The sequence below is a fragment of the Enhydra lutris genome, unplaced genomic scaffold (genome assembly GCF_002288905.1).
Source record: "Enhydra lutris kenyoni isolate GAN:26980312 unplaced genomic scaffold, ASM228890v2 scaffoldscaffold5, whole genome shotgun sequence".
In the NCBI taxonomy this organism is placed as follows: domain Eukaryota; kingdom Metazoa; phylum Chordata; class Mammalia; order Carnivora; family Mustelidae; genus Enhydra; species Enhydra lutris.
The window spans coordinates 28198375-28225852 of NW_019154089.1; the positions used below are offsets into that span (position 1 = coordinate 28198375).

The 27478-nt window shown below is 39.3% G+C and overlaps 1 protein-coding gene across 6 annotated transcripts in view; it reads left to right on the top strand.

The window, feature by feature from the left end:
* The first annotated feature begins 1225 nt into the window (after positions 1 to 1225).
* Positions 1226 to 27478, top strand: part of LOC111140835 (PWWP domain containing 2A) — a 38925-nt gene continuing 12672 nt past the window's right edge. For 2 of the 6 annotated variants that reach the window (XM_022493042.1, XM_022493045.1), the window contains exons 1-2: positions 1226 to 1809; positions 21568 to 22532. In XM_022493042.1, the coding sequence (XP_022348750.1) occupies positions 1226 to 1809; positions 21568 to 22532 (1549 nt within the window). Of the gene's footprint in view, positions 1810 to 3485; positions 3737 to 7655; positions 7726 to 8254; positions 8507 to 21567; positions 24198 to 27478 lie in introns of those variants that run through there. The other 4 variants (XM_022493043.1, XM_022493040.1, XM_022493041.1 and 1 more) reach the window with 4 other exon arrangements.

Here is a 27478-nt window from a genome sequence, read left to right on the forward strand (position 1 = left end):
AAGGGTTTGTACTAAACCCTCATACAGAGAAGATGCTCAATAAATGTTAACTATAATTATTTAGAATTTCATTTCTGTTCTTATCATCTCTTCTGGAGAATAGGCTGATTCTGAGGTGTATTCTGAAATAAATGGGTTCAGTAGATTCTCCTGGACATAACAAATCAAGAGACTCAAATTGGGAAGGGAAGTAGGAGCATCAGGACATTGAAGAGAAAGGCTTTTTGAACCTGTGGCATAAAAGAGGCCAGGAAAGGAAAGGGCTTAAACAAGAAACCAGGTGCGTCCACTTTCCAGTCAATCTGGCGAGCAAACAATATTCACATGTAACTCCAGCGCCTCAGGACTGCTGTCTGGGGCGTTCATCAGTTTGATACAGTATGCATGGTGTCCCTCCTCGTTCCATTAGCATTTTCCTACTTTGAAATAAGTAAGTGCATTGTTCCTAGAAAGTGGATAGAAATCAAGGAAAACTCTCTTCGTGTGGGGTCTGGAGTGTCTAGAGTCACGGGGTTATAGAGAATGTCTTGCACATCATTCTATCCCCAGTACCTAGCACGGTGCCTAGCCTAGTAGGCGCTCAAAACAGTGTCGACAATTATTTTCAAACTTTAGTTGGCCTTCTCAAAGAAGCCTGTGGTACCCACACACGGCCGCAAGCAGGTCCGTGCCTAGAAATAACATTTATTCTAAGGGACCTCCGCGCAGGGATTCTTGGGAAGCGGCTCCCCTCCCGCGTTCCCTTGTTACTCCTCCCTTCGGTCGCCTTTGAAAGAACTGGCACGCCACATGATTCTCTCTTTTATCCCACCTCTGAAAGCCTGACTGATAATGGGCAAGAGCGTAGGCCAACCGTAAAACTCTATTTCCTCTTCCAGCCAATAGAAAGAGGCGATAAGTGTATGGCTCCGCTTTTGTGACTTCCCCCGTTCCCTCACTCCTCCTCTAAGATTCAACATTTGACAATTCATCCGGCCAATGAGAAGTTCCTACTCTATATGGGAGGGAGGGACTGACTGGGTGATAGACGCCCCCATCTGGCCAATGGTGTGTCACAAGTGTGGGAGGGGTGTAGGACGGAACCAATGGCGCGGTGCCAATAACGAGCATCAGGGAAAGGGCGGGGCGAAACTGTTCAAGGGAGGGAGGGGAAGGCCCAGGGAACCAAGCAGCGTTGCCGCTGCCGTTGCACCCCGAGCTGGAGGAGGGAGAAGCCAGGAAGAAAATGGCGGCCGTGGCTGCAGAGGCGGCAGCGACTGCAGCGTCCCCCGGGGAGGGGGGCGCCGGCGAGGCCGAGCCGGAGATGGAGCCCATCCCCGGCAGCGAGGCCGGCACTGACCCCCTCCCGGTCACCGCGACGGAAGCATCCGTGCCGGACGGCGAGGCCGACGGGCAGCAGTCTTCTCCTCAGGCCGACGAGCCGCCGCTCCCGCCGCCACCGCCGCCGCCGGGGGAGCTCGCCCGCAGCCCGGAGGCGGCGGGGCCGGAGCTGGAGGCTGAGGAGAAGCTGCCTGCCCGGGTGGCGGAGCCGGCGGCAGCCGCGCCTCAGGAAAGACCCGACCTTCCACCTTCCCCTACATCGCCGCCCGAGCAGCCCCCAGCTCCCGAGGAGCGCCAGGAACCGCCGCTGCCCCAGCCCGCAGCCCCGGCGCTCGTGCCGCCGGCGGGTGGGGACTCCGCGGTGTCGCAGCTGATTCCCGGCTCCGAGGTGCGGGTCACGCTGGACCACATCATTGAGGACGCGCTCGTCGTGTCGTTCCGTTTAGGGGAGAAGCTCTTCTCCGGGGTCCTTATGGATCTGTCCAAAAGGTACCGCGCCAGCCCCCAGCACGTCCCCGGGCCCCCTTGGTCCCCAGGGAGGGAGCGAGCCAGGACGGCCCCTGCACGCCCTCGGGTCCCGTGCGGCGCAGGGCGCGCGCTTCTCGTGGGGGCAGGCGCGCGAGGCCGGGAGAGGGCGGTCTCCGCCCCAGGTGCGCGCCTGTGAGGGCAGGTGCGTTACCAGGTGTGGGGCGCGGGTACCCGACCCGCTGGCGGAGCGGAGCCCACACCCCCGGGCTCTTTCCGCGACCTGGCCCTGGAGCACCCACTCCGGTGGCCTGGTGGGTTAATGCAGAATGCAGGAGTTTTGCCGAGAACCTGGTACTGGGCGGGGGACACTGCTTGCTCGCGAGGCACTTTTTTTCTTGAATTCACCTTTAGCGAGGTTGGAGAAAGGGGTGTGTGCATTTGGGTTCCCAGAAGGTTAACTGTCACTCCTTATGGGGGAAGAGTATTTGTTAGAAGTGAACCTCTTAACTGTTACTCTTACTGTTAGCACTAATTACCCTTAGGTGACTGCTGTAGGGAAGCACAGTTGGCTAATTAAAATGATAGTTTTAAGATTTTCTTACCCTTTAGTATTAGGATGATGTGATACAGGAATGTTCAAATATTGATTTCTGGTACTGTAGATACAGTTTATGTATTAAGGGCAAGAAGGTGGAATTCACCCCCAAGCCTTTGGCTTAGCACATTTTTATCTTTGATTTAAAATGTTTGTGGGCATTGCTTTAAACAGGTAAAAAAAGGTGTTCTAAGTCCAGAGTTAAGTTAACCTTTTTATTCTCTTCTTTTGCAGATATGAAGTGCAGAGACTCCCATTCACGGCTCTCCATTCTGTTTCCTGCAACAGCACACACTCTGATGGGTATCTCACCTGTTTGGAAACGGCTTACTTTAATATGTTTTATTTTTTCTTTTATTTTAAAAATTTTATTTATTTGAGAGAGAATGCGAGCATGAGCAGGGAGAGGGGCAGAGGGATAAGCAGACTCCCCTCTGAGCAGGGACGCTAGGGATGGGATCCATCCCAGCTCCCTGAGATCAAGACCTGAGCCGGAGGCAGACGCTTAAGCACTGAGCCACCCAGATGCCCAGTATATTTTATTTTTTAACTCTTGTCCTCGCATAAAGACACTGTCGTCTTTTTCACATTTGGGGGGAAAAATTTGAAATACATATGGAAGGCAGTTACAGGGCAGGAGAGACCATGAAAAAAAAATACAAGTTGAATTAGGATGTTTGGGCAGGGAAATGATGGGAGACTTTATAATTTTTTTTTTTAAGATTTTATTTATACGAGAGAGAGTGGGGTTGGGTGAAGGGACAGAGGAAGAGAAGAATATCCAAGGAGACTCCTAGTGGGGAAGTGTGTCTTCCCCCCCTCCCCCCACAGCAGGGCTTGACCTCAGGACCCATGAGATCATGAAACCCAGAGTGGATGCTTAAGCGACTGAGCTATCCAGGCGCCCCACTTTAATTTTTATTTTTTTTTTTTTTAATTTTAGAGCAAGTGTGAAGTGGGGGAGAAGGTCAGAAGGAGAGAATCTTAAGCAGACTCCCCGCTGAGTGTGGAGCCCTATAATGGCTCCATCTCATGACCCATGATAGCTGAAACCAAGAGTCCTTCCCTTAACCGACAGAGCTAGCCGGGCACCTCTATAATTACTAATGAAATTGTTTAACTCCAGAAATTTTTTGTTTTTCTTCTTTTTTTGAGAATTTTGGATCAGGACCTTTGCTCTTATGTTTTCATAGTTAGAAAGCAGAATAAGACCAGTGTGCTTTCTACTGATGTATTTAATAGCGAAGGAGAGAGAGACTCAGTAGTGTGTATGCTATTGAATCAAACAGAAGTGAAGGCCAGTGATTGTGTGAGAATCTGGATTTCAAATCTGCAAAAGGAAGGTGAAGAAAGGTAAGTTGTTCCTGGAAATGGAATGGATAGTTCTTTCCTCTGTTGAGGTGCTCACTGTGTTGGTGTTTTATTTTTTCTTAAAGTTTCTTTATAAATTGCAGTTTATTTTTTGAATTTTGTTCTGCTTTCCTAACTGTGCTGCTTATAGTTGAAAATTTCTTAGGTGGAGGGAGCTTTCTTTTTATTATGAACCTTTTGCATTTTAATGTTTTGAAGTGAAAGGTCTCTGTCATTAAAGTCTTTTTAAAATGGTTGTTAAGGAAACCTTATCATCTTTTCATTTAACAGTATTGAGCACATCTGTGTGTAAGGCACCCTCCTAGTATTTTAAATGTTATGAGTTATAGTCCCTGCAGCTGGAAGCTTATATTTGGGAGGTAACAGTAGTGGAATTGGTGAAGAAACAACACACAAAGGTGTTTTTAAAATTAGCATTTGAAGGAATTATTTTTGGGCTAATGATGACTAGTTATCTCTTTTTTCCTACTACAGTTTGGAAAAACAGATCTACCCATATATTTTGTAATCTGCCATTTACCTTCATTGTGTACTTGATGTGCAGTTTTGGGGTTAAATGATGATCCAGGAGATCCTCTTTATAGATTCTGCCATGACTTTAGTAATCAGCTGCTTTAAAAACCGTTTTTATCCTATATGAATTGGCCATTTAATGAAACCTTTGGGTAAAAATAACAAGAGCTTCCTATTATGTACCAGACATTGTACCGCTTGATTTAGTCTTTATAACCGTGGTGATATTTTTCATTTATATAGGAGGAAATTGAGGTTCATTTAAATCGGCCAGTTATTGAGCTTATAAATGGCAAAGTAAGGATTCAGATGTAGGTTGATCTGATTCTAAAGCCTATACTACTTCTCTTTTCTTTTCTTTCTTTCTTTCTTTTTTTTTAGATTTATTTATTTATTTATTTGACAGACAGATATCACAAGTAGGCAGAGAGGCAGACAGAGAGCGGGAAGCAGGCTCCTTGCAGAGCAGAGAGCCCGATGTGGGGCTCTATCCCAGGACCCTGAGATCATGACCCGAGCCGAAGGCAGAAGGCTTAATCCACTGAGCCACCCAGGCTCCCCCTTTTTCTCTCATATTAGAAAGTTGGGCTGGCAGATTTTCCTTTAAACAGTAAAAAAAAATTGCATATTTCTGAAATTTAGTGCCTATTCTGACTTCAGTAGCCGTATGGGATAATACAAAGGGTATGAGTATTGGAACCAAGCAGATTCTTTAGACAGGTAATAGCCGTGAGACCGTCTGCTCTGGAGAGTCCCCATTTCCTAAGCTGTATATTGCAGAACACATAGCAGCGTCTGAAGTCCTGGTTCTTGCCTATTCAGTGAGGTACCCAGAAGAGAATTAACATTTGGGAGACTAAGTGCCTCCATGTATGTGTATGGTTTTCTTTAGTCTTAAGGAAAAGGGCCAGTTACTGCCTTTTTTTTTATTATTTTATTCTGACATTATCCATGGTACAGAAATGTCTTTTAAAGTTGGAAGAGTTGTTCACTATGTAGAAAAAAGTGTTTATAAGGGTGTGTGTGTATGTTTGTGTGTGTGTGTGTGTATGTATATATATATATGTTGACCTATAAAAATATATGGCTTTGTAAGCATTTGCCATTCTTCACCTTCCTGCCGTTGTATTATTTTTTGCCTTATTTTTAGTTATTTGATTGAAGAACACATTTTTGAGGAGATTCTTTTCGTGGAAAAAAGAAACAGGACATATGTAATTAAAAAAAAAAAAAAAAAAGAACAGGTGGTAGTACCACTTATTAAATAGTTTGGGTCTGAATTCTAGTGCCAGGCTCTCCAGTTGATACTGTGACTTTGGGCAAATCTCTTTGCCACTTTGGGCTCCAGTCTCTCTAGTTCTTATGAGGTGAATTCATTTGACTTTAGGCGGTTCACAAACCCAAACAAGCAATCAAACTTCATTCCTCAGTTTATGTTTATAGAAAGTGAATAGGGTGACCAGGTGGTCTGGTTTTCCTGTACCATCCCAGTTTGATTGTTACTCCTTATGCCTTCAAAGCAGCTTGCTTTGGCTACTGTACAAATGACATGGTCACCCTAAAAATGAAGATACTTGAATATCTGTTTAAAAACTGATTTTATAGGATTTATTTGAAAATGAAAACCCTTTGAGGCATTATTTAAAAAAATTTTTTTGGAAGATCTTATTTTCTTGAGAGCACAAAGGAAGAAGAAGAAGCAGACTCCTTGCTGAGTGGGGAGCCTGATGAGGGGCTAGATCCCAGGACCCTGAGATCATGACCTGAGCCAAAGGCAGATGCTTAACTGACTGAGCCACTTCATTTTTTTAGTTTATTCTGGGCTCCTCCACTGGTGTTTTATACCCAGCTCTCTTAAGGTAGTTAGTTTGAATTACCTGCCTACTCCTGAACTCATTAGCAACACGTAATGACAATAATCTAATACAAGCAGATAAAAATAATCAACTCACCCACAAATTCAGTTTGGTTTTCTTACTCCCTTTTCTTCCTTAACCTTAGGCTTTGAAATTTTGACATATGCACATTTGTTTCTTTTAGCATTCTGTAATAAGCATTCCTTCATGTTATTGTAAACCAGTGGTTGGTACCATGATTTTTTTTGTTTTTTTATTATGGGAAATGAACCTCCATGTATGTATGATCCTTGCTTTGACATTTATCAACTATTAGTCGTTCTTGTTTCATCATATGCCCTCCTCCACTGGATAATTTTGAAGCAAATCCTAAATACATTCTTCACCATAAGAATTGTGGTATAGAGCTCTGAAAAAATAAGGATTTTAAAGCCATAATGTACTTCTTTTATTGCAACTAAAGTAACAACAGCAGTTCCTTTTTGTCATCCTATGGCCTGCCAGTCAGTGTTAAAATTTCACGGTATCTCAGAATTAACATTTCAATCAACATCTAAGTTTTAAATTAGGATCCAAGTAAAGTTTATACATTGCAATTGGTTGATGAGTTTCATAAATTTTTCATTTGTAGTTCTCTTGCCATTTTGTTTATTTCCTTGAAGTTTGTTAAGCCATAGACTTTGGCAGAATTTCCCACATTTTAGATTTTTTTTTTTTCAATTGTATCCCATTGGTTGAATTTCCGTAAGTTTTAAAAATAGTTCTTTTCCTTTAGGAGCAAACTGGAGGGGCAACAACCACAGCCCTCTGAGGGCCTCTTTTTTGAAAGCCTCTCATCTCTTATTTTGGATTAGTAGAAATAATAGAACATCTCTTGCCTGCCCTAGATCTATTCCTTAAACACATCTACTTGTGTTTAATGTGTTCCTAATGTGTTCCTTAAACACTATCTACTCTAGATCTCTTCCTTAAACACACATCCAACTTTAATAATTCCAAATATAGAAAAATTTTAACCAGTCAAGATTATCTGCGAAGGGTAAAAGTCTTCAGCGCTAGTTTCTGAAAACGTAGTGTCAGCTTTCTCAGTCCATACCTAAGGAACAGTATTTACTGGGACCTATGGTTTCTAACTACACAGAACGATCATTTCAACTGTTTAGTCCTGTTCTCCAATATCTTGAAAAGTAGTTCTAAAGCCACTTAGAAATCCTGAAAAATTTCTCTTGAATTCCATTTTTTTTGTATCTGATATGAATTGAGGAGTCATGAAGTAAATGTTTATGCATAAAAACTTGCGCATTTTAATTTGCGGTACTTGTTTATTAAAGGTTGTAGCTAGTTCTATTTCAGAATTGACCTTTTACAAATACTTTTTGTGTGTGTCTATGGGGTACGGTTGCGTTAAAGAGAATTGAGGTGATTTCTTTAAAAAACTTAAGGTTTCACTAAGTTCGTAAAACAATTTGTAGAAAAGTTACTTGTTTTTTTAAGGAAATATAAACCAAGACAATGATTTTTTTTCTTTACAGAGACCATGAAACGTATGGTGCAATAGCTCTACTTTTGGTGGGAAAAATATACAGCCATTCTGGTGAAGCAGTGAGTAGTGGTATTAGTAGCTTATACTAAGCATCCAGGTCAAGAATTTAGGTCATCGAGTAGTATGCTTGAATGCTTGTATTGAGTTGTACATTTTTAACACAAAATTTTTTTGGTGATTATTCTGCTTATATCCTAAGGTGTTGTTGAAGGGTTCCCACAGTAAGATAGCACAGAGGCAAGTGTCAGTCACTTTCTGACCCAGACAGTTTGAGGCTACCCACTACTAAAGCAGTGTGTATGCTATATTGAAAGTGTGCTCTTCCATAGCATATTGGACTGTGATGTTTTTTTTTTTTTTTTTGAGGTGAGGAATTGTTGGACCTTAAAAACCTAGTTCGAGTGTAAAGAATCCTGTAACAAACATCATGGTATTAAAAACAGATTTTAAAACTCAATTTATAAACTAGATAACCAAATGTTACAAACACAGACTATGCTAGGCATGTTTTAATGGACTTGGGGCTTCTAATGAGGTTAATTTTCAGCCTTTTAAGTGTAAGACAGACCATACTTCACTGTGCACTCTTTTAAAGCAGAGTTCTTGATGGAATTAGGTTTAAACTTCATAAGATTCTGTGGGGGGCTATTAAAAGGTTTATGTAGTTTGTGCTCATCTTCTCTAAAAAATGAAAGATGGTCTAAGTACTTATTTGTGCCTATGAAGTGCATCCTTATTTCTTGATATTTATTGGCCCTGTTCTCCCCAAATTCCCAGATTAATTCAGGCACACATTACCAGCAGAACAGAGCTTGCTCTAGTGGCAGATCTTGCAAGAAAGTAAGTGGAGGTTAAGTTACACTTTGGGTGGTTTTAATATAGAATGATTTTGCTAAATACTTTGGGGAGTGTTCCTCTAAACAGATGTGCTTAAGATTTCTGATCTCCACTGCAGTTTGCAGTTTTAACCAAGATAATTCTGATGCAGGTGATCCTTGTACCATATTTGGAGATAAGTAATTTTTAGGGAGTAGTTTTGCCAAAATAGTAGGACCATAAATTTGTTAAACTTGTTTTAAAAGTTATTGGTTAATTTTGATTGGGATATAATTAAAAAAGTAAGCAGTACGTGGGGGGATGGGCCACTTGGGTTGCAGATCCAGATCCTTATTATAGAAATGGTAGACTTGCAAATAGGTTTCTGAAATCTGGTTGCCTGATAGGAGTTTAGCAGTTCATAACTTTAATCTTTTTTCCTTGGGCCAATTTTAAACAGTTACCTTAGTCTTTACAATAGCATAGCGGTGTTTAGCCTTTTAAAACTCATTCCTCCAATAATATTTGATTTTCACTTTTTTTTTTTTTTAAGATTTTATTTATTTATTTGACAGAGAGAGAGCTCACAAGTAGACAGAGAGGCAGGCAGAGAGAGAGAGGAGGGGAAGCAGGCTCCCTGCTGAGCAGAGAGCCCGATGCGGGGCTCGATCCCAGAACCCTGGGATCGTGACCTGAGCCGAAGGCAGAGGCTTTAACCCACTGAGCCACCCAGGTGCCCCTGATTTTCACTTTCTGCATCTTCCCATCATCTAAGAAGGTTGCCAGTCTTTAATGTAATTAACAATAGCTACTATATAGTTCCTACTCTTAAACTTGGCACTGGGCACTTTTAATACACTGTTTTCAGTTTACTTTCTTGGAACTCCAATAAAGTAAATTCCACTAATCCCATTGCACAGATAAAGACACTGAGGCTCAGAGAGATTAGTAAATTGCCTAAAATTACATATTTTATGTTTATACTAAAATGCATGATTTATGTTTACATTATTTTACATTAAAATACAAGATATTAGTAGATAAAGATGCCCTTTTTGAACAATATGCAGTTGTCTTATGATTTGAAAACAATCCTGTTCTAATATACTTCTTTATTTTTACCATTACCATTTAGCTTATGATTTTGGTGGAGCGTTACCTTGGTAGGTAGAAATGATAGAACTCTTTGTTCCTCTCTCAACCAGGCAATAGCTGCTTGCTTTTAAAATATGATTGCCCTTCAGTTTAATTTAGTGAACACTTTGGGCATTTTTGGAAATGGGGTTTCTAATTCATACATGGCTTTGGGATGTTTTGCCTTGGTTGGCCTGGCTCTGGCAACAGTGGAGTCCACTGGTTGAGAAAGGAATCACAAAATGTCAGATTTGAAGCTCGCTGAGCACAAGGTCAGCATTTGTTAAGTGCTGGGTGGCTGAGTTGGAAAATAATTTTAAAGATTAAAACTGTAAGTTGTTGAACAGACTGTTTTTGGTAAAATAGGAATAGAGAAATAAATTGAATAAATTTTCTTTAAAAAGTTAGTCTGTTGAGAAATCATTTAGGCCCCTGTGTGGTGGGCTCCATTAAACATAATATAAAAGAAATATTAAAAGTACTTAGAATTCATAATGGAAACATAAAAAATGTGAAACTGCTTTTTGGTATCTTGGAGCCAGGACCAAGGGAATTCTGTTGAAGAATTTGCAAACTGATGAGTTGTTTACATTAATAATTAGATCCTTTTATATCAGTGTTCATTTTCTTAGGAAAATGTCAACTATATTTCTCTAAGTGATATACAAAAGTGAGGTCAAGATTTGTGTGCTCTTAAAAATATTTTGCCATGTTGTGGCAATTACAATTTTTTGGATGTTTATTTTTTAAAAAGAATTTACTAGTAAGGAATAATAATTTGAATACCATACAGATGTTATTACTATTTGTATTTTTCAAAAGACTGAAGTATAAATATTGTCTCTATCTATAGTTGTCTCCACTTTTTAATTTCTAAACCTAGATATCCAGGTAAGTTTTTAGAGGACTGTTTGAACGTACATGATTGGGAGCTTAAACTCTAAATTATTAGTGTTTAACCTCTTGCCCTCCCCAAAAGCTATCCATGATGTTATAAAAGAGGATTGGATAGACTAAAAAGATGGTAAATTTTTATGGTTAAAAAGATGTTATTTTGGGGCGCCTGGGTGGCTCAGAGGGTTAAGCCTCTGCCTTCAGCTTAGGTCATGATCTCAGGGTCTTGGGATGGAGCCCCGCATCGGGCTCTCTGCTCAGCAGGGAGCCTGCTTCCTCCTCTCTGCCTGCCTCTCTGCCTACTTGTGATCTCTGTCAAATAAATAAAAAAAATCTTTTAAAAAAAAAAAAGATGTTATTTTAAAACATTTATGCAGCCTTACTCCCCCATCAGTTACTTTTTTTTTTTTTTTAAGATTTTATTTATTCATTTGTCAGAAAGAGAGACAGAGCGACAGAGGCTGTGGGAGGGGCAGGCAGAGGGAGAGGGAGAAGCAGGCTCCCTGCTGAGCAAGGAGCCCAATGTGGGACTTGAACCAGGACTGTGGGATCATGACCTGAGCCATAGGCAGCTGCTTAACCGTTGAGCCACCCAGGCATTCCCCTATCAGTTACTTTTAAAAGATATTTCTTGGTATTTTAGGTCATAATTGGTGCATTTTTTTTTTTTAAGATTTTTAATTTATTTGACAGAGAGGGAAGCAGGCTCCCCGCTGAGTGGAGAGCCGGATGCGGGGCTTGATCCCAGGACCCTGAGATCATGACCTGAGCCGAAGGCAGAGGCTTAATTAACCCATTGAGCCACCCTGGCGCCCCGCATATTTTGTTTTTATCTTGGTAAAGTTATCCTCCCTACCTTCTTGCACATTTGGGTACCCATAGTTCCTGCAAATTGCTCTTACAGTGCTTGGGAGTTTTTAATTAAAAACATCATCCATAGTCACAGTTAATAAAATCGAATACACTTTAACTTTGATAATTACCATATATTGTGCCTACTTACTGTGTACTGGGCCCTAAGATGAGCGATTACGCATTTTTTTTTCCTTTAAAGATTTTTAAAATTTAGAGTTCATAAGTGCCTGTGAGTGGGGGAGGAGCAAAGGGGGAGAGAGAGGCAGAGATTCTGAAGCAGACTTTGCCCTGGGGTGCAGCTTGATCTTTGGGCCCTGAGAGCAAGACCCAAGCTGAAACCAAGACTTGGTGCTTAATAGACTGAGCTACCCAGGTGCCCCTGTTGATATTCTTAATTAATGTAGATGACAATTCTTTGAATTTACTTAACTTCAATTCCAATGTCCAAAAAGTTCTGAAAACTGAATTTTTTATAACTTTTTTGGTGGGGAAACCTAACCTGACTGAATTTCTGTGAGACTCTTATATCTATATATCCCATTTAGCATGAATGTTTTTTCATCATTGTTGAAGCATTAATGTGTTTGATGATAGGCTGCTTATTATCTCAAAAACCAGAAGAATTCCAAGTTCTGAAGCCTGTCTGTCTCCATGGGAGAAAGAGCATGTGGACCTGTCAGCTCCTGCACTCCCTTAGTGGGGAAGTGGAGGTGGAGGAGAGGGGTTGAGTCACTTGATGAAATGAAGGGAGGCAATAGTAGCAGCAGGAGCAGCAGCAACAGCAGAGAACCTGGCATCTGTGTTAACTGCTTGGATTTATACCCTGGCTCTGCTGCTTACTAGCTTTGTGCTGTTGGGAAGGTCATTTACCCTCTCTATAAAATGGGGATAGTACAGATACTTCACTAAAAAGGTTGTGGTCATTAAATGATTTAATGTGAATAAGTATGTACTAAAATAGTTCCTGGCACACAGTAAGTGCTGTATGTATTAACTCTTAAGACTTTGAAGAAGTAGCTCCTAAGTGGCAGAATTAATTAATGTCATTTGTTTGACTGGCCACTGAACCTGAGTCCTGTTGCATTGCAGTATAATCTATCTTTAAAATACCTTGAAATGATTTGTGGAAGCTTCAGGTAATATCTGTGAGGTATAACTTTACCCTTTTAATAAAGAAGGATAACGTTTATATTTTACTGGGGAATGAGATAACTAGGAGATGCTTGCATAATGTATGGTACAGAATGTTTCTTAATCTTTCTACCCACTAACCCCCTGGGGCAGATGGCTTGTGAGGAAGTTACGGGCTTTGTCCTAAAGAAAAAGTCTCAGAAATTTAGTCGTTAGAGTGTCTCTGCTTCCCATATGCTTTTAAAACATTGACAAGGGCTCACCTTTGAGAATGACACATTTCAAAGTTTGCAAAAGGAAGATAATTTTGTGCTTTTCTTTGCACTTACTAAATGATAGGACCAGGCTAGCATAGCTGAGCTTGTTCTTAACAAAGTGATTGAGGCACATTTAATTCCATCATTGTATAATCAGAAGACTTCATTGGTCTCCTTTTAAGAGAGTAGTGTTTTCCATTCACCACACTTTTCATAAACCCTCATTAGCAGTGCCCTCCCTCGTAACAAACACCCTCTCCAACATCCCTTCTCTTTCTGCCAGATGGATGATCTTTATTTTATTGCTTAAGCCTCTGAATTCTTACCTGCCTCCTAGAAGGGGGAATCAGGTTACTGACTGGTGATTCCTAATGCATCTGGTCATCAGCTGGTTTTTACCACATCTACTCAGTGTTTCACTTTATTAAACTACTTTTTTAAACCAGAAAGTTGGTTATTAACATTCAGAAATGTAGAACCACCCTTTACCACTCCCTGTTTTGCTTTTTCAGTCAATCTACCTGTGCCCTTCTAGGTGTGGTCCTTTCTTGTGAAGCTCTTTGCCTGATTGCTGATCCACAGTGATTCCTTTCCCTCTAAAGTCTATAGTCTCTTTTGGCAACGAGTGTTACATTTTGGTCTTGCCTATTAAGTTGGCTTCTAGGGCTGGGACTTAGTTTTATACTCTCTGAATAATTAACATAGTTGTGTCTGAATATAGATTTTGTGCCTAGTGGTACTTGAGGTGTGTTTGCTGGCATTTCTGCTTAAGTAGAATAATTTTTTTTTCAATTTCTTATTTTAAGTAGGCTTCACACCCAGTGTGGGGCTTGAACTCATGACCCTGAGATCGAGGCCTGTGCTCTACTCACTGAGTCAGCCAGGTGCCCCCAAATTTTCTTTTTTATAAACATTCTTTGCTTAAAATGTTTCGGTGGAGCTGAGGTGAACTAAATTTAAGATTATATTTTTTAAAACTAATTGAAAACCAAAAAAAACCCCCCACAAAACTAATACTGAAAACCTCTTTATTTTGAAATTTCACACAGCAGAAAACTCTTAAGCTTTATTGTTATTTTTTTTTTAAAGATTTTATTTATTTGATAGAGAAAGCACAGGTAGGCAGAGTGGCAGGGAGAGGGAGAAGCAGACTCCCGGCTGAGCAGGGAGCCTGATGTGAGGCTTGATCCCAAGGACCCTGGAATCTTGACCTGAGCCAAGGTGGATGCTTAACTGACTGAGCCACCCAGGCACCCTGTAATAAAATAAGCTTTATCTAGATTCATTAATTTTTAGCATTTTGTCATGTTTGCTTTATTGTTCTTTCAATGTATTTTTTTTCTTGAACTATTTTGAGAGTGGGCTGCATACAGCATTCTCTTTTACCCCTTAATACTTGTGCATTTATTTCTTAAGATCAGTATAGTTTTTAAATGCAAGAAACAGAGTACTTTTACCTAATTTGCAGCCCATATTTCATTATTTTGTTAGTTTTTCCAATAACGTCCTTTAAAGTTTTTTTCTTCCTCCAGTAAATAATCATGTATTGCATTCAGTTGCCATAGAATATATGGAATAGGGATTGTTCCTCAGTTTAGGTCTCTGATAATTGCTCATCAGAGGATCAGGTTATACAGGTGATGCGGTATTCTCGGGGTTCCACATCTACCCTCATTGCTGATGTTCACTTAGATTCTCCCTCAGGTCACGTTGTCCTGTTTCTCCTCAGTGTAGTTACTGTTATATCCCTGTACTAATCATTCCTTTACTATCATGAAAATAAACTGCTTATCATCAGACTTTCCCCTCTATGTTAGGTAGATACACAATTGAAATTAAAAAAAAGTAAAAAACACCTACTGTGTGTCATCTTAACCATTTTTAAAAAAAGACTTATTTTAGAGAGAGACCAGAGGGAGAGGTGGGGTGGGGGGACAGAGAATCTCTAGCCGACACCCTGCTGAGCACAGATCAGTAGTTGGATGCTTAACTGACTAAGCCATCCAGGAAGCACCCCTCCCATCTTAACCTTTTTTTTTTTTTTTTTAAAGATTTTATTTATTTGACAGAGATCACAAGTAGAGAGAGAGAGAGAGAGAGAGAGGAGGAAGCAGGCTCCCTGCCTAGCAGAGAGCCTGATGTGGGACTCTCTATCCCAGGACCCTGAGATCATGACCTGAGCTGAAGGCAGAGGCTTAACCCACTGAGCCACCCAGGCAGCCCCTTAACCATTTTTTTAAAGATTTTATTTATTTTAAAGAGGGAGGGCGTGCAGGGGAAGGGGCAGTGGGAGAGAAACTTAAGTAGACTGCTGAGCTTGGAGCCTGATGGAGGGCTCCATCGTGGGACCCAGAGATCATGAGCTGAGCTGACTGCAAGAGTGGGCTGCTTAACCAACTGCACCACCCAGGCAACCCCCCATCTTTTTTTTTTTTTTTTTTTTTTTTTTTTTTTTTGAAGATTTTATTTGTTTGAGAGAGAAAGAGAGCATGAGTGGGGAGGGGCAGAGGGAGAAGCAGGCTCCCTGCAGAGTGCAGAGCCTAGCAAGGGGCTCAGCCCTGAGACTCCAGGATCATGACCCTAGCCAAAGACAGACCGCTTAACCAGCTGAGCCACCCAGGTGCCCCAGGGCACCCCCCATCTTAAGCATTTTTAAGTGTATAGTTCAGTAACTAGTGTTAAGTACATTCACATTGTGAAACAAATCTCCAGAACTTCTTAATCTTGTAAAACTAAAACTCTAGACCCATTAAAGAACTCTCATTTCCCCTTTCTCTTAGTCCCCGACAACCACCAAATTCTTCTCTGTTTGTCTGATTTTGACTACTTCAGTTATGTTATATAAGTGGAATCATACAGTCTTTTTGTTTCTGGCTTACTTACTGCACTTAGCATAATGTTCTCAAGGTTCATCCATGTGTAACATGTGACAGGATTTCCATTTTAAGGCAGAGTAATATTTCATTGTATGTACATAACCACATTTTATTTATCCATTTATCTGTTGATGGATGGCTTGGTTTCCACTTTTTAGGTATTGTGAAAAATGCTGCTGTGAACATGGGTGTGCACATATCTCTTGGAGAATATGTTTTTGATTATAAATGCCCAGAAGTGTGTATAGGGTATTGAATTTTTAATTTTGGGGGGCTTAGATATACACTTTTATTTATGTAAAATTTTCTGTTTGCAGCTTATTAATTTCACTTGTCCTGAGATTAAGTTTTGACTTAATAACCAATCTCCAGAGATGGCATGTGAACCAAAATAAGTTTGCTTTATAGCTTTCCCTCCTTGAGATTTAACCTGTTGTTAATTTAAGGCAGAAGTTATTTCTGAAACAACTGCTTGCATTGAAATGAATCTGGATTATTATTTTTCATGTGGTTAATTGCATATAAATACTGCTTACTGTAGATTCTTTAAGAGAACATAATTTTGGGAAGGAAAGCTTTCTTTTAATTTTTGTTTATTGGAGGGAAGTCTCGTCAGTGGGGCTGTCACAGCTAACCCTCCAGAATTTTTGGGTGTCAGAGTCTTCAGGACCTGTTTGCTTGCCTGAGATACGATACCTTAGTTTTTTGTTTCTTTATTTTTTACTGTAAAATATTTTTACAAGAATTTCCTCTTACAATTGGAGCTTGGCAACCAGAATTTGAAAGAAGAAAGTGAGAATCAGTTGTGCACTACTAAACTATTGTAAACAGGAAGGAAAAGATTGTAATCCTAGGTCAGAGATAAGGTGATTGAGGTTGCTGTGAAGTGAATGCTGATAAACAACACATCACCGTTTTTTTCTTTTTTCTTTTTTAAATATATCAGCATTAGAAAAAAACTTTCAGCATAAGAGGTAAGAGTTGTTGGTAAACATTTTTTTGTTTTGTTTGAAGTATTCCTGTGGAAATGGAATTTTGATAATAGTTTTCACTCCAAGAAGTGTTACCTATTTAGGTATAGGAATAATTGGTAATGCTAGAAATCTTAAGCAAATACCATAATTTTATCAGTGGGTGAATAAAAGCTTAACTTAGTCAAATCTAGAATCATCAATAAAATTCAGACCTAAAGTGGAACCTAAATACTAGAAATTATTTTTATACTAACTATAATTATGTCACTTTTTGAATTCTAGCTTATTAAATACTCTATATTACATTTGTTTCACCTTTACATTAGGTTGAGGATCCTTTCTCTCTTTCTTTTGCTTTGCACAAAATGGCTATTAAGCCCCAATATTCTTCCTCCTCAAAATTTTGGCTATCATCAGTCCTCAATTAGGAAGTTTTAGGACTAGTTTTAAAACTTTATTTTATAGATTCACAGGACTTTGTACCAGAAGTCTCTGGTACACTTCACCTGGTTTTCCTCAGAAGGTATTTTTATCTATTTTTTTAAAAGATTTTAAAAATTTATTTATTTGACAGAGCGATCACAAGTAGGAAGAGAGCAGGCTCCCCGTTGAGCAGGGAGATAGGGGGAAGCAGGCTCCCCATTGAGCAGGGAGCCCGATGTGGGGCTTGATCCCAGGACCCTGAGATCATGACCTGAGCAGAAGGCAGAGGCTCAACCCACTGAGCCACCCAGGCGCCCATATTTATTTTTTATTTTTTAAGGGTTTTTAAAAAAATTGATTCATTGTTTTGTTTTTTAAATTTTGAGAGAGAGCTCACTGAGAAGCCGAGTTGGGGTGGGGAGGAGCAGAGGCAGAGGGAGAGAGAATCTCAAGCAAACTCCTGTTGAGTGGGGAGACCAACATGGGCTCAGTCCCACAACCATGAGATAACGACCTGAGCTGAAACCCTAGAGTCTGATGCTTAACAGACAGCTACCCAGGCTCCCCAAAAGATTTTATTTTTACGAAAACTTTTTACCCATTATGGGGCTCAAGCTCACAATGCGGAGATCAAGTCACATCCTCCACTGCCTGAGCCAGCCAGGTTCCCCAGACATTATTTTTAATTAAGTCATAATACCTGAATATTTTTCCTGTAGAATTTTTGGATAGTAGTTAAAGAATACTGAAAATAGGTAAGGGTTAGGATGAGTCACTGATAATAAATACCTTCGTGTTGCATGTAGAAGGGGTGGAGCAAAGAGGACAGATGCTATTGCATCTTACTGCTCAAGTCTTAAAGAATTTATGAAAAGTTCTTCTCATAAAGCTCAAGCAAGGGAGGACTAGTTAGCCTTTCACCTCTGGAATGATTGAAATCCTCCTCTGCTGAGGTCGCCCTTCGGTGAGCATTCACATGAGACATAAATACCTTCACCTTAGGAAAACCTAAAGCAAAAATGCTTGCTAAAAATTTAAGTCTGCATTCCGACCAGGGGAGGGTCTTATGATTCAGTCTTGGGGCAGGCCTTAGGAATCTTCATTTTCAAACACCATGGAGTGTTGCAGATTTTTAGAGGACACACTTGAGAAATTAGATTTTGAGATTTTTTTTTTAAGAGAACATAGGTTTTGTTTATTTTTTATATGTAGGCTTCATGCCCAGTGTGGGGCTTGAACTCACCATTCTGAGATCCAGTCACATGCTCTACTGACTGGATTAGCCAGGTGCCCGGAGAGGGTGTAGTTTTGTTGCTACTTTATATTCTTATTAAGGTTACAGTTTCATAAATTAATGGTTTGCAAAATTTTGAGCATAGTTACAAATGTATTTTATAGATGGATGTGTATATACATGCATATATGAAACAGTTTCATTGCAGTTACATATAAATAGATTCTGATTTTTTTTTAAGATTTTATTTATTTATTTATCTGACAGATCACAAGTAGGCAGAGAGGCAGGCAGAGAGAGAGGAGGAAGCAGGCCCCCCCGCTGAGCAGAGAGCCTGATGCGGGGCTCGATCCCAGGACCCTGAGATAATGACCTGAGCTGATGGCAGGGGCTTAACCCACTGAGCCACCCAGGAGCCCCTAGATTCTGATTTTTAACTTTTAAATCATAGTTGTGAACCTGGAAATTGATTTCACAGAACATCTCACCATTAGTTTGAAAACACCATCATAATACTCAGTGTTGTCCATGTTAGGAAGACAGCATGATTACTAAGATGGAGTAGTACATTAATATCCCTTTTCTTCTTAAGGTGATTTAATCTTTCCATTCCTCTGAGAAAGTTTTATTATTAATATTTTAGAAAAGTAGAAAAATATTTTTCTACTTTTGCCATATATCTACCACCCACAGTTACTAGCTTGGCTACCCCCCCACCCCCTTTTTGGTGTCTTATTAGGACACAATAAATTGCCTTCCTGTGTTACTTAAAAATGTTTAATGTTTGTATTTTATATGCTTTAGAGGGAAAGGCAAGGAACAAACCCCAGAAGTGAAATTAATGTTTTTATTAAACTCCTGAGGGAGAGCATAATAGATTCCACAGCTTATTTGGTATAAAGTTCTAAAATAATTGGCTAGCTCATCCTCTTTTTGAGGCTATTAATTAAGATAGAGAAATGATACTGAAGTCTAACAAATAAGTTTAACATAGGATCAAATGGGGCTCATAGGTGGCTCAGTTGGTTAAGCTTCTGCTTTTGGCTCAGGTCATGATCCAGGGTCCTGCGATCAAGAGGCCCCACCCCCCTAGCAGGGAGCCTCTCTCTCACCTTGCCTCTCTGCCTACTTCTGCAAGCTTGCTCACTCTATTAAACAAAATCTTTTTAAAAAATTTACAAAAAAGTAAGATTAGATTAATTAAATGAAGTAAATTTTAGTCAAGAAAATGGCTGGCATTTTCCTGTTAACCCTTACCTGAATCCTTTAAGGTAGGAAAAAGTAGCGTTAGCCCATTTTATGCATATAAAAACTGCATCTAGAGACATTTAGTAACACCATGGATACAAAGTTGGTAAGAACAGGTGTGAAACTTTACCTCCGACATTAGGGGGATTATAGTTTTAGTTACGCCTAATGCCTAATAAGAGGATGGGCATTTTGTATTCAGCTGTGAATAAATTTTTCAAAATTTTTTATTTTTTTATTTTGCCCCATGTGAAAGTGCAGTGAGGCAAAATAATAGCTTCTTAAGAGTTAGAAATTTGATTGCTAGTATCAGTAGTGGTCTCACCTCAGATAAGTTATGTTGTTTGATGGACCTGTATGTGAAAATCCAAAAATCTCACCTCTCTTGTTCATACGAGAAAAGGCTAAATGCTCAAATTACCCTGCAGGTAAATAGGAAGCAAACATTTAAGTACCAGACCTATGCTAGAATAGAAAGCCACTTTGCAGATCTGATGTAGAGAAGAGGGTATCCTTTGTGGACTAGCCCATATTCAAGTCTGTCCCACCCTAGGTAAAAGTTTTTCTCTTCCTTTGTGGCTTATATGTATTTTCTTACAAGCTGTTGGTTTGTGGTCACCAAACTAACAGATGACTTCAGAGAAAGAATAAACATAGATATGAGAAACAGAACTGGTGGTGTTGGCTCTTACTACATCCCCGTCTGAGTTTAGGTGTGTTTATAGCCTTAAAACTTAATGTAAAGATTTCTTCCCAACAAAGATATGCTGAACCTTTTGGGGGACATAAGGACATATGCCAGAGAATGACAACCTAAGACTCATTTATTAGAAAAAGACGTGCAAGAACATTGCATCTTAGGAGTTCTGACCACCTGAAGCCAATCCTTGCTGCCTTAAAGGATTGAGAAATAAAATTGTGTTCACTGCTCTTCAGACAGCATCAGATAGTGCTTAAAGTTAACATGCACATGATGAAATTATTTGGTAGTGTGATTTTATTTTAATGTGAAGGAATCAGTGTAGCATTTTAGCTTTACGATGGTTAGCCCGGGAGGATTAAATCACAGTGATTTCTAACCTTGACAAACAAGGTTAAGTTGACCCTTATTTTATTGGAAACTGAGAATTGTGAAGGTTTGTCTTCCATATTCGTGCTTTGCAAACTGGGTCTGGACCAGTTTTAAAATCCATGTATTGAGTCTGGCTAGCATAAAAATAAATGAAATAGTAGTAGGGAAAAAATATCATATATCACATAATGTTAAACATTTAGTGAAACTTCGGCTTAAGTCTGTGTGTATATGTATATATGCGTGCTTGTATACATACATAAATATTACTTGATTACAATATGAAAATATTTCTTAATGTGTGATACATTTTTTAAAAAGTTAGCCACAGCTCTGTACCTGTCTGCTCATGTGGTAATTTGGGCATCTGAATTTTTCACATTTTTGTGGTTTTGCGGGGAAGGAGGTAGATGAAAGGCTTAAAGAGTTAGGGAGCAGCTGGTAGCTGGTCTTTGGATCCTTAGTGATTAAGTGAAGTTGAGATGGGATTTTATTGATTCAGTGTTTTTGGGTAGTTAAGGCTAAATTTGTTTTGTGAAGCTTTTGAAAGCTCTTAGAACCAGAGGGAGTTATGTATGTTGTATATTTATAGTTATATTTACTGGACTTGTCCAAAGTCCAGCAAATGTAGTATCAAATGATATAAAGTGTTAAACTGTCTGATAGAACGCCTTTTGATCTAAGACTGAAAGGTCCGTTTTAAATAATATCAGCTCTTCTGGCGCTGCTTAGAATGGTCATTTGATTTCATACTTAAATGTGTAATCTGTTTATACCTAAAATGTAGGACCAATAAGAAATGAGGGGCTTTTGGATTTTGGTGGGGAGGTGGTCAGTAGGTTTTTATTTTTATGTTTTTATTCTTTAGTATGAAATAAGATTTTGGGAAAGGTCATATGTACAAACACTGAGTATTGTTTCTATTTAAGAAATTAAATCATAGACCTTGAGTTAATGGCTTCTTTTTTTCTTTGATTTCTTTCCAAGGTTTGGGCCCCATGGGATCCCTGTGACAGTGTTTCCCAAAAGGGAATATAAGGAGAAACCTGAAGCCATGCAGCTCCAAAGTAATACATTCCAAGAAGGGACAGAAGTTAAGCGTGAAGTGAATGGTGCTGTTCCCGATGACCCTTCTCCCATCTCGCCTCCCGAGCCAGGCTTGGCTGAAAGCCTGTGGACTTCCAAACCACCGCCTCTCTTCCATGAAGGAGCACCTTACCCTCCCCCTTTGTTTATCAGGGACACCTATAACCAGTCAATACCTCAGCCACCGCCTCGGAAAATTAAGCGACCCAAACGAAAAATGTACAGGGAAGAACCTACTTCAATAATGAATGCTATTAAACTGCGACCCAGGCAAGTCCTGTGTGACAAGTGTAAAACCAGTGTTGTTGCAGAGAAAAAGGAAATTAGAAAAGGTAGTAGTGCAAGTGACTCTTCTAAATATGAAGATAAAAAACGGAGAAATGAAAGTGTAACTACTGTGAACAAAAAACTGAAAACTGACCATAAAGTGGATGGGAAAAACCAAAATGAAAGCCAGAAAAGAAATGCTGTGGTGAAGGTTTCCAATATTGCTCACAGCAGAGGCAGAGTAGTCAAAGTTTCTGCTCAGGCAAATACATCAAAAGCTCAGTTAAGTACTAAAAAAGTGCTCCAGAGTAAGAACATGGATCATGCAAAAGCTCGGGAAGTGTTGAAAATTGCCAAAGAAAAGGCACAAAAGAAGCAAAGTGAAACCTCTGCATCCAAAAATGCACATTCAAAAGTCCATTTCACACGTCGCTATCAGAGTCCTAGCTCAGGTTCCCTTCCACCCCGGGTTCGTTTAAAACCACAAAGGTACAGGAATGAAGAAAATGACTCTTCTTTGAAGACGGGACTTGAGAAAATGCGGAGTGGCAAGATGGCACCCAAGCCCCAGTCTCGCTGCACCTCTACCCGCTCAGCAGGTGAGGCCCCTTCAGAAAATCAGAGTCCCTCAAAAGGCCCTGAAGAGGCCAGCAGTGAGGTTCAGGACACAAATGAAGTGCTTGTGCCTGGTGAGCAGGATGAACCACAGACACTGGGCAAAAAGGGCAGCAAAAGCAATCTCTCTGTTTACATGACCCTAAATCAAAAGAAATCTGACTCTTCCAGTGCTTCCGTGTGTAGCATTGATAGCACAGATGATTTGAAATCCTCCAACTCTGAGTGTAGTTCTTCTGAAAGCTTTGATTTTCCTCCAGGCAGTATGCATGCACCTTCCACCTCCTCCACTTCCTCCTCTTCAAAGGAAGAGAAAAAGCTCAGTAATTCCTTGAAAATGAAAGTCTTTTCCAAAAACGTCTCTAAATGCGTCACACCAGATGGCAGGACCATATGTGTAGGGGACATTGTTTGGGCCAAGATCTATGGCTTCCCTTGGTGGCCAGCCCGTATTCTTACTATAACTGTGAGCCGGAAAGATAACGGCCTTTTAGTCCGACAGGAGGCCCGTATTTCATGGTTTGGGTCTCCAACAACCTCTTTTCTTGCTCTTTCGCAACTCTCCCCCTTTTTAGAAAACTTCCAGTCACGCTTTAATAAGAAGAGAAAGGGCCTGTATCGCAAGGCTATCACAGAGGCGGCTAAGGCTGCCAAGCAGCTGACCCCTGAAGTGCGGGCTCTGTTGACACAGTTTGAAACGTGAACATGGACAGTAAGGTAGGCAAGAACCATTGGAAGGCGCCACAGATTTTCTAGTCTAGTCAGGAGTAACTTCTACGAAATAGCTTGGCCTGATCGGAGAGAGGAATTGTACTCAGTTGGCTGCTTTTTTTTATACTTACCTTAATAGCCATTTTTAATAGACTGAGAAGCTTAAAGAACAAGCAGTCAAATTTTGTCTTAAGGAAGTGAGATTTTAGCAGTATTTTTCAGTTTTGAAGTCAAACCATCCCAAGGCATAGGAGCCATAGCCTCAACTGAAAATGAATTTTTGCAGGGACTGTTAATGGCCATTTGTACCTAGTACTGTGTGTATGTGTGTATATTTATATATATGCACATGTACGTATATGTGTGTATATGCATACATATATATGACATAGAGCCGGTCACTGTGTGACACAGGTTGCGTTTTTGGGATTGCAGTAAGGGCTGATGAGCTGGTTTGGGGGCTGGGGGCGGGGAATAGTGTGGCTATTTAATGACTACTTGTTTTTTAATTAATGAATACTTAGCCTTTCTATGTGCACAATGGCGCCGGAGTTTGATAGCTAGGTGTTTGACAAACTGAGTTGCTTGCTATTCAGTTGCCGACTGTGGAAATAGCCCAGTCTTTGGGGTTAAGACTTTTAAGGCTGACAAGGTTTGAATCATCACTCTTTTGTTTAATGGGGATTTAACAAAAACTTTCAAATTTCTGGTTTGGGAGTTTAGGTAGGTTTGTCTTTGGATATGTAAATAGTTGATTGCTAAATTTGGTCAGATTTCTCCTGACTGGCTGTTCCTAAATTCTTAGGATACGTCCTGGTAAATTACACTTTGTGAATTGTCATATGTGTAATTGTTGCATTTTGGATGTACCTAATTTGATAATTTTAAAAAAATACTTCGTTTAAGGTATCTGTTTGCAGGTCAGAAAATGAGAAAATGTAATTGTGTAATGCTTTGAAATGTAAAAAAAAAAGCTGTAAATAAAATCGACTAAATCCAAATTATTTGTGTGTGTTTCTCAAAAAGCTTTGAAAAATTTCAAGATGGTAGAAAGTTACTCTTTGTAATAGTTTATAGAGATGAAAAAAATCAAACCTTTATTTTCCTATTTGTCTTATCAGAGAATATATTACCTGACCATAGATAAAATTCAAGTAAGTGATTAACCCATATATTCTGAAAATGAGGTTTTACAGTGTAGAGGTCTGATATGCTTCTAGATTTGAGACCATCCTCCCGCCAATTTCTCATAAATGTGTGGGTTTAATTTTCCTCATGTTTAGCCTTGATACTTCATCACATGGCTCTTTTTTTTATATTTGGGTAGTTAAAACCAGTCTCTCTTGCCTGGCCTCAGGTATCCTTGCTTTTGGGGCTAGTAACTTATATCACTTTTTCTACATGGTCCATCTGTCCCTCAGATTTGACTTATTTCCATTTTTAGCTTTTTACTGTTAGGGAAAAATATATCTGATTGCCCGTGGAGGCAAGTTTATCCCAAGATTTTTCAAGTTGTTTTCATATTTTTTTGTGTTTACCTTTTGAATTTTGATAGAATATCAGTTTGACACTTTGGAAACTTGAAAATTTTAAAGAGAGCAACTTTCTGTGTAATTCTAAGTAATCCAATTTGAAATGTCTTAGTTACCTATGGAATTAAATGATGAACAGATTAATGGAGATTAAAACCCATAATCTGTCTGCTTCCTTAAAGTTAACAGGCTTTTATGATTTATGTACAGATTTCTGCAAAAGCAAGTAGAATTTCTTCTGGGGAACTCAGTCAATGCTTTTTGATTATAACTAAACACACAATTGAAAAAAAACAATGTCTTTCACTTGAGTAGAACATATTCTTTCCTGCAAACAGAAACAACTATACTATTTTTAAAATTCTTTGATTATAACAGGTTGAAAGATGTTCATGGTGTGACTGAGGGGTTTTAAGGAAGTATCTTGAAAGGTTGAGTATTTTTTCAGATTAATGAACTTGTTCAGATATTTCTGAGTTTGAAATCTAAGGTTTAGAAAGATTTTAAGCAAGGCGGAGCAGAAAGTCACTTAAAATAATGTAATTCCAAGGCTTCATGTAACGATCCAGGTGAGTTTTATTTTAACATAGTGGGTTTCACAGTGGATATCGCTAATAAGTAAGTGCTTTGGCAAATGCGCTCTGGTGGCATAAACCAAATTTCATTTGTTTTGGAAGCCCTGGTTGGGGTGGGGATAAAGTCATGATTGTTGACTACAAAAATAACATTCAGTTTTATATAGTCCATATCACTAAGGGAAAGGTTGAAGCATAATCATAAATGTGCATGATCTCTAATTAAATCAGCCAAATGATCCCTCCATTTTAAACTGTCTGGCATATTTCATCTGATGTTTCACTAAGGAAAAGTTTCAAAGAATTTCTTAATCTTAAAATCTACATATTCTAAACACTAATCCAATAGCCGCATATTAGTGTTTTATTAAAATGGAAATTAAAAAAAATTTGAGTATAGTTGACACATGATATTACATTAATTTCAGATATGCTACATAGTGATCAAACTTCTCTACATAATAATGCCAAATAGAAATTTCTTAAGCAGCTAAATTTATCCAGTATTTACTGCAGATGGAGGAGATAGAGTTGAATTGGCTAGTTGTAGCTATTTTCCTTTAAAGTGGTGAAAGGAGGCATTTATTCTTTGGTGATAACCAAATATGTTTTTACCCTTTTGCAGAGAGAAAACTAGGTTTAGGCCAAATATCCAGTGATCTAAAAGGAAAAAAAAAAAAAAAAAAAAGGATTAGCAAGGGGAGCAAACAAATGAAAGTAAGAGCTGTAACAGCCAGAGAGGTCTTTATTTCTAGAATTGCTTAGAAACTTAAAGCATCAGTATTTTTCTCTTAGTTTCCCAGAATCTTTTGAATAGAATGCTGACTGTTCATTTGAAAGGGATATCTTTGACTCATTTTAGATGTGGAACTAGACATAAAAGAGGTCAGTGAGATGGAGAAAGTAAAATTCATAGTCTGGAGCCCATTTGCATGACTTGATATATCCTATGTGGTTTTGATGGGAAATTGTATAAACAGTAATTTTAAATTAGTACTAAGTAGAATAGACAAGAATGTAGATATGAAGACAGACTTCAGGCAGTATGAAAGTGCAACTAAAATCAAATGTATATCTTAGGGCCTCTGAGTGTTTAATAGAAAATACTGACTTGCACCTTTGTTTTGAGCAGGTTGTACTTAATATTGGTTATGTTGAAGGAAAGATACACATTTGCATTCCTTCACCTACATACAGGATTCCTTTACATAGAATTGATGACTTGGGTATTGGAAATACAGGCATACCTCAGAGATCTCGTGGGTTTGGTTCCAGACCACCACAGTAAAGGGAGTCCTGAATGTTTTGGTTTCCCAGTGCATGTAAAAGTTATATTGCAGTCTCTGTGCAGTAGCATTGGGTCAAAAATGATATATATATACCTTATTTAAAAAAAAAAAAACTTCACTGCTAAAAAATGCTAACCATCTGAGTTTTCAGTGGGTGGTAATCTTTTCCTGGTATGGAGAGTCTCGTCTTGATGTTGATGGCTGCTGCTGGATCCGGGTAGTTTTTGCTGAGGTTTGGGGTGGCTGTGCAGTTTCTTAAAATAAGATGGTGGTGAAGTTTGCTGCATCGATTGACTCTGCCTTTCATGAACAGTTTGTTTCTTTGGCATGCAGTGTTGTTAGATGGCATTTACCCACAGAGGAACTTCTTTCAAAACTGGTGTCAGTCCTCTCAAACTCTGCCGTTGCTTTTTATCAACTAAGGTGATGTAACATTCTAAATCTAAATTGTTTCAACAATCTTCACAGCATCTTCATCAGGAGTAGATTCCATCTCAAGAAATACTTTCTTTGCTCATCCGTAAGAAGCCGCTCCTCCTCTATTAAAAGTTTTCTCATGAGAGAGCAGCACTTCAGTCCCATCCTCGGGCTCCACTTCCCACTCTAGTTCTCTCGCTGTTTCCATCACATCTGCAGTTACTTCCGCCACTGAAGTTTTGAACCTTCAATTTGTTAAAAAAAAAAAAAGGGGGGGGGGCCAATATCTACGAAGCATAGTAAAGTGAAGCACAGTAGAACAAGGTATGCCTGTACCTTAAATCTATAATTTGGATCTAAAATTAGGTTTTTCCCTTTTAAATTGTGAATTTTTCTGTGTTAATCA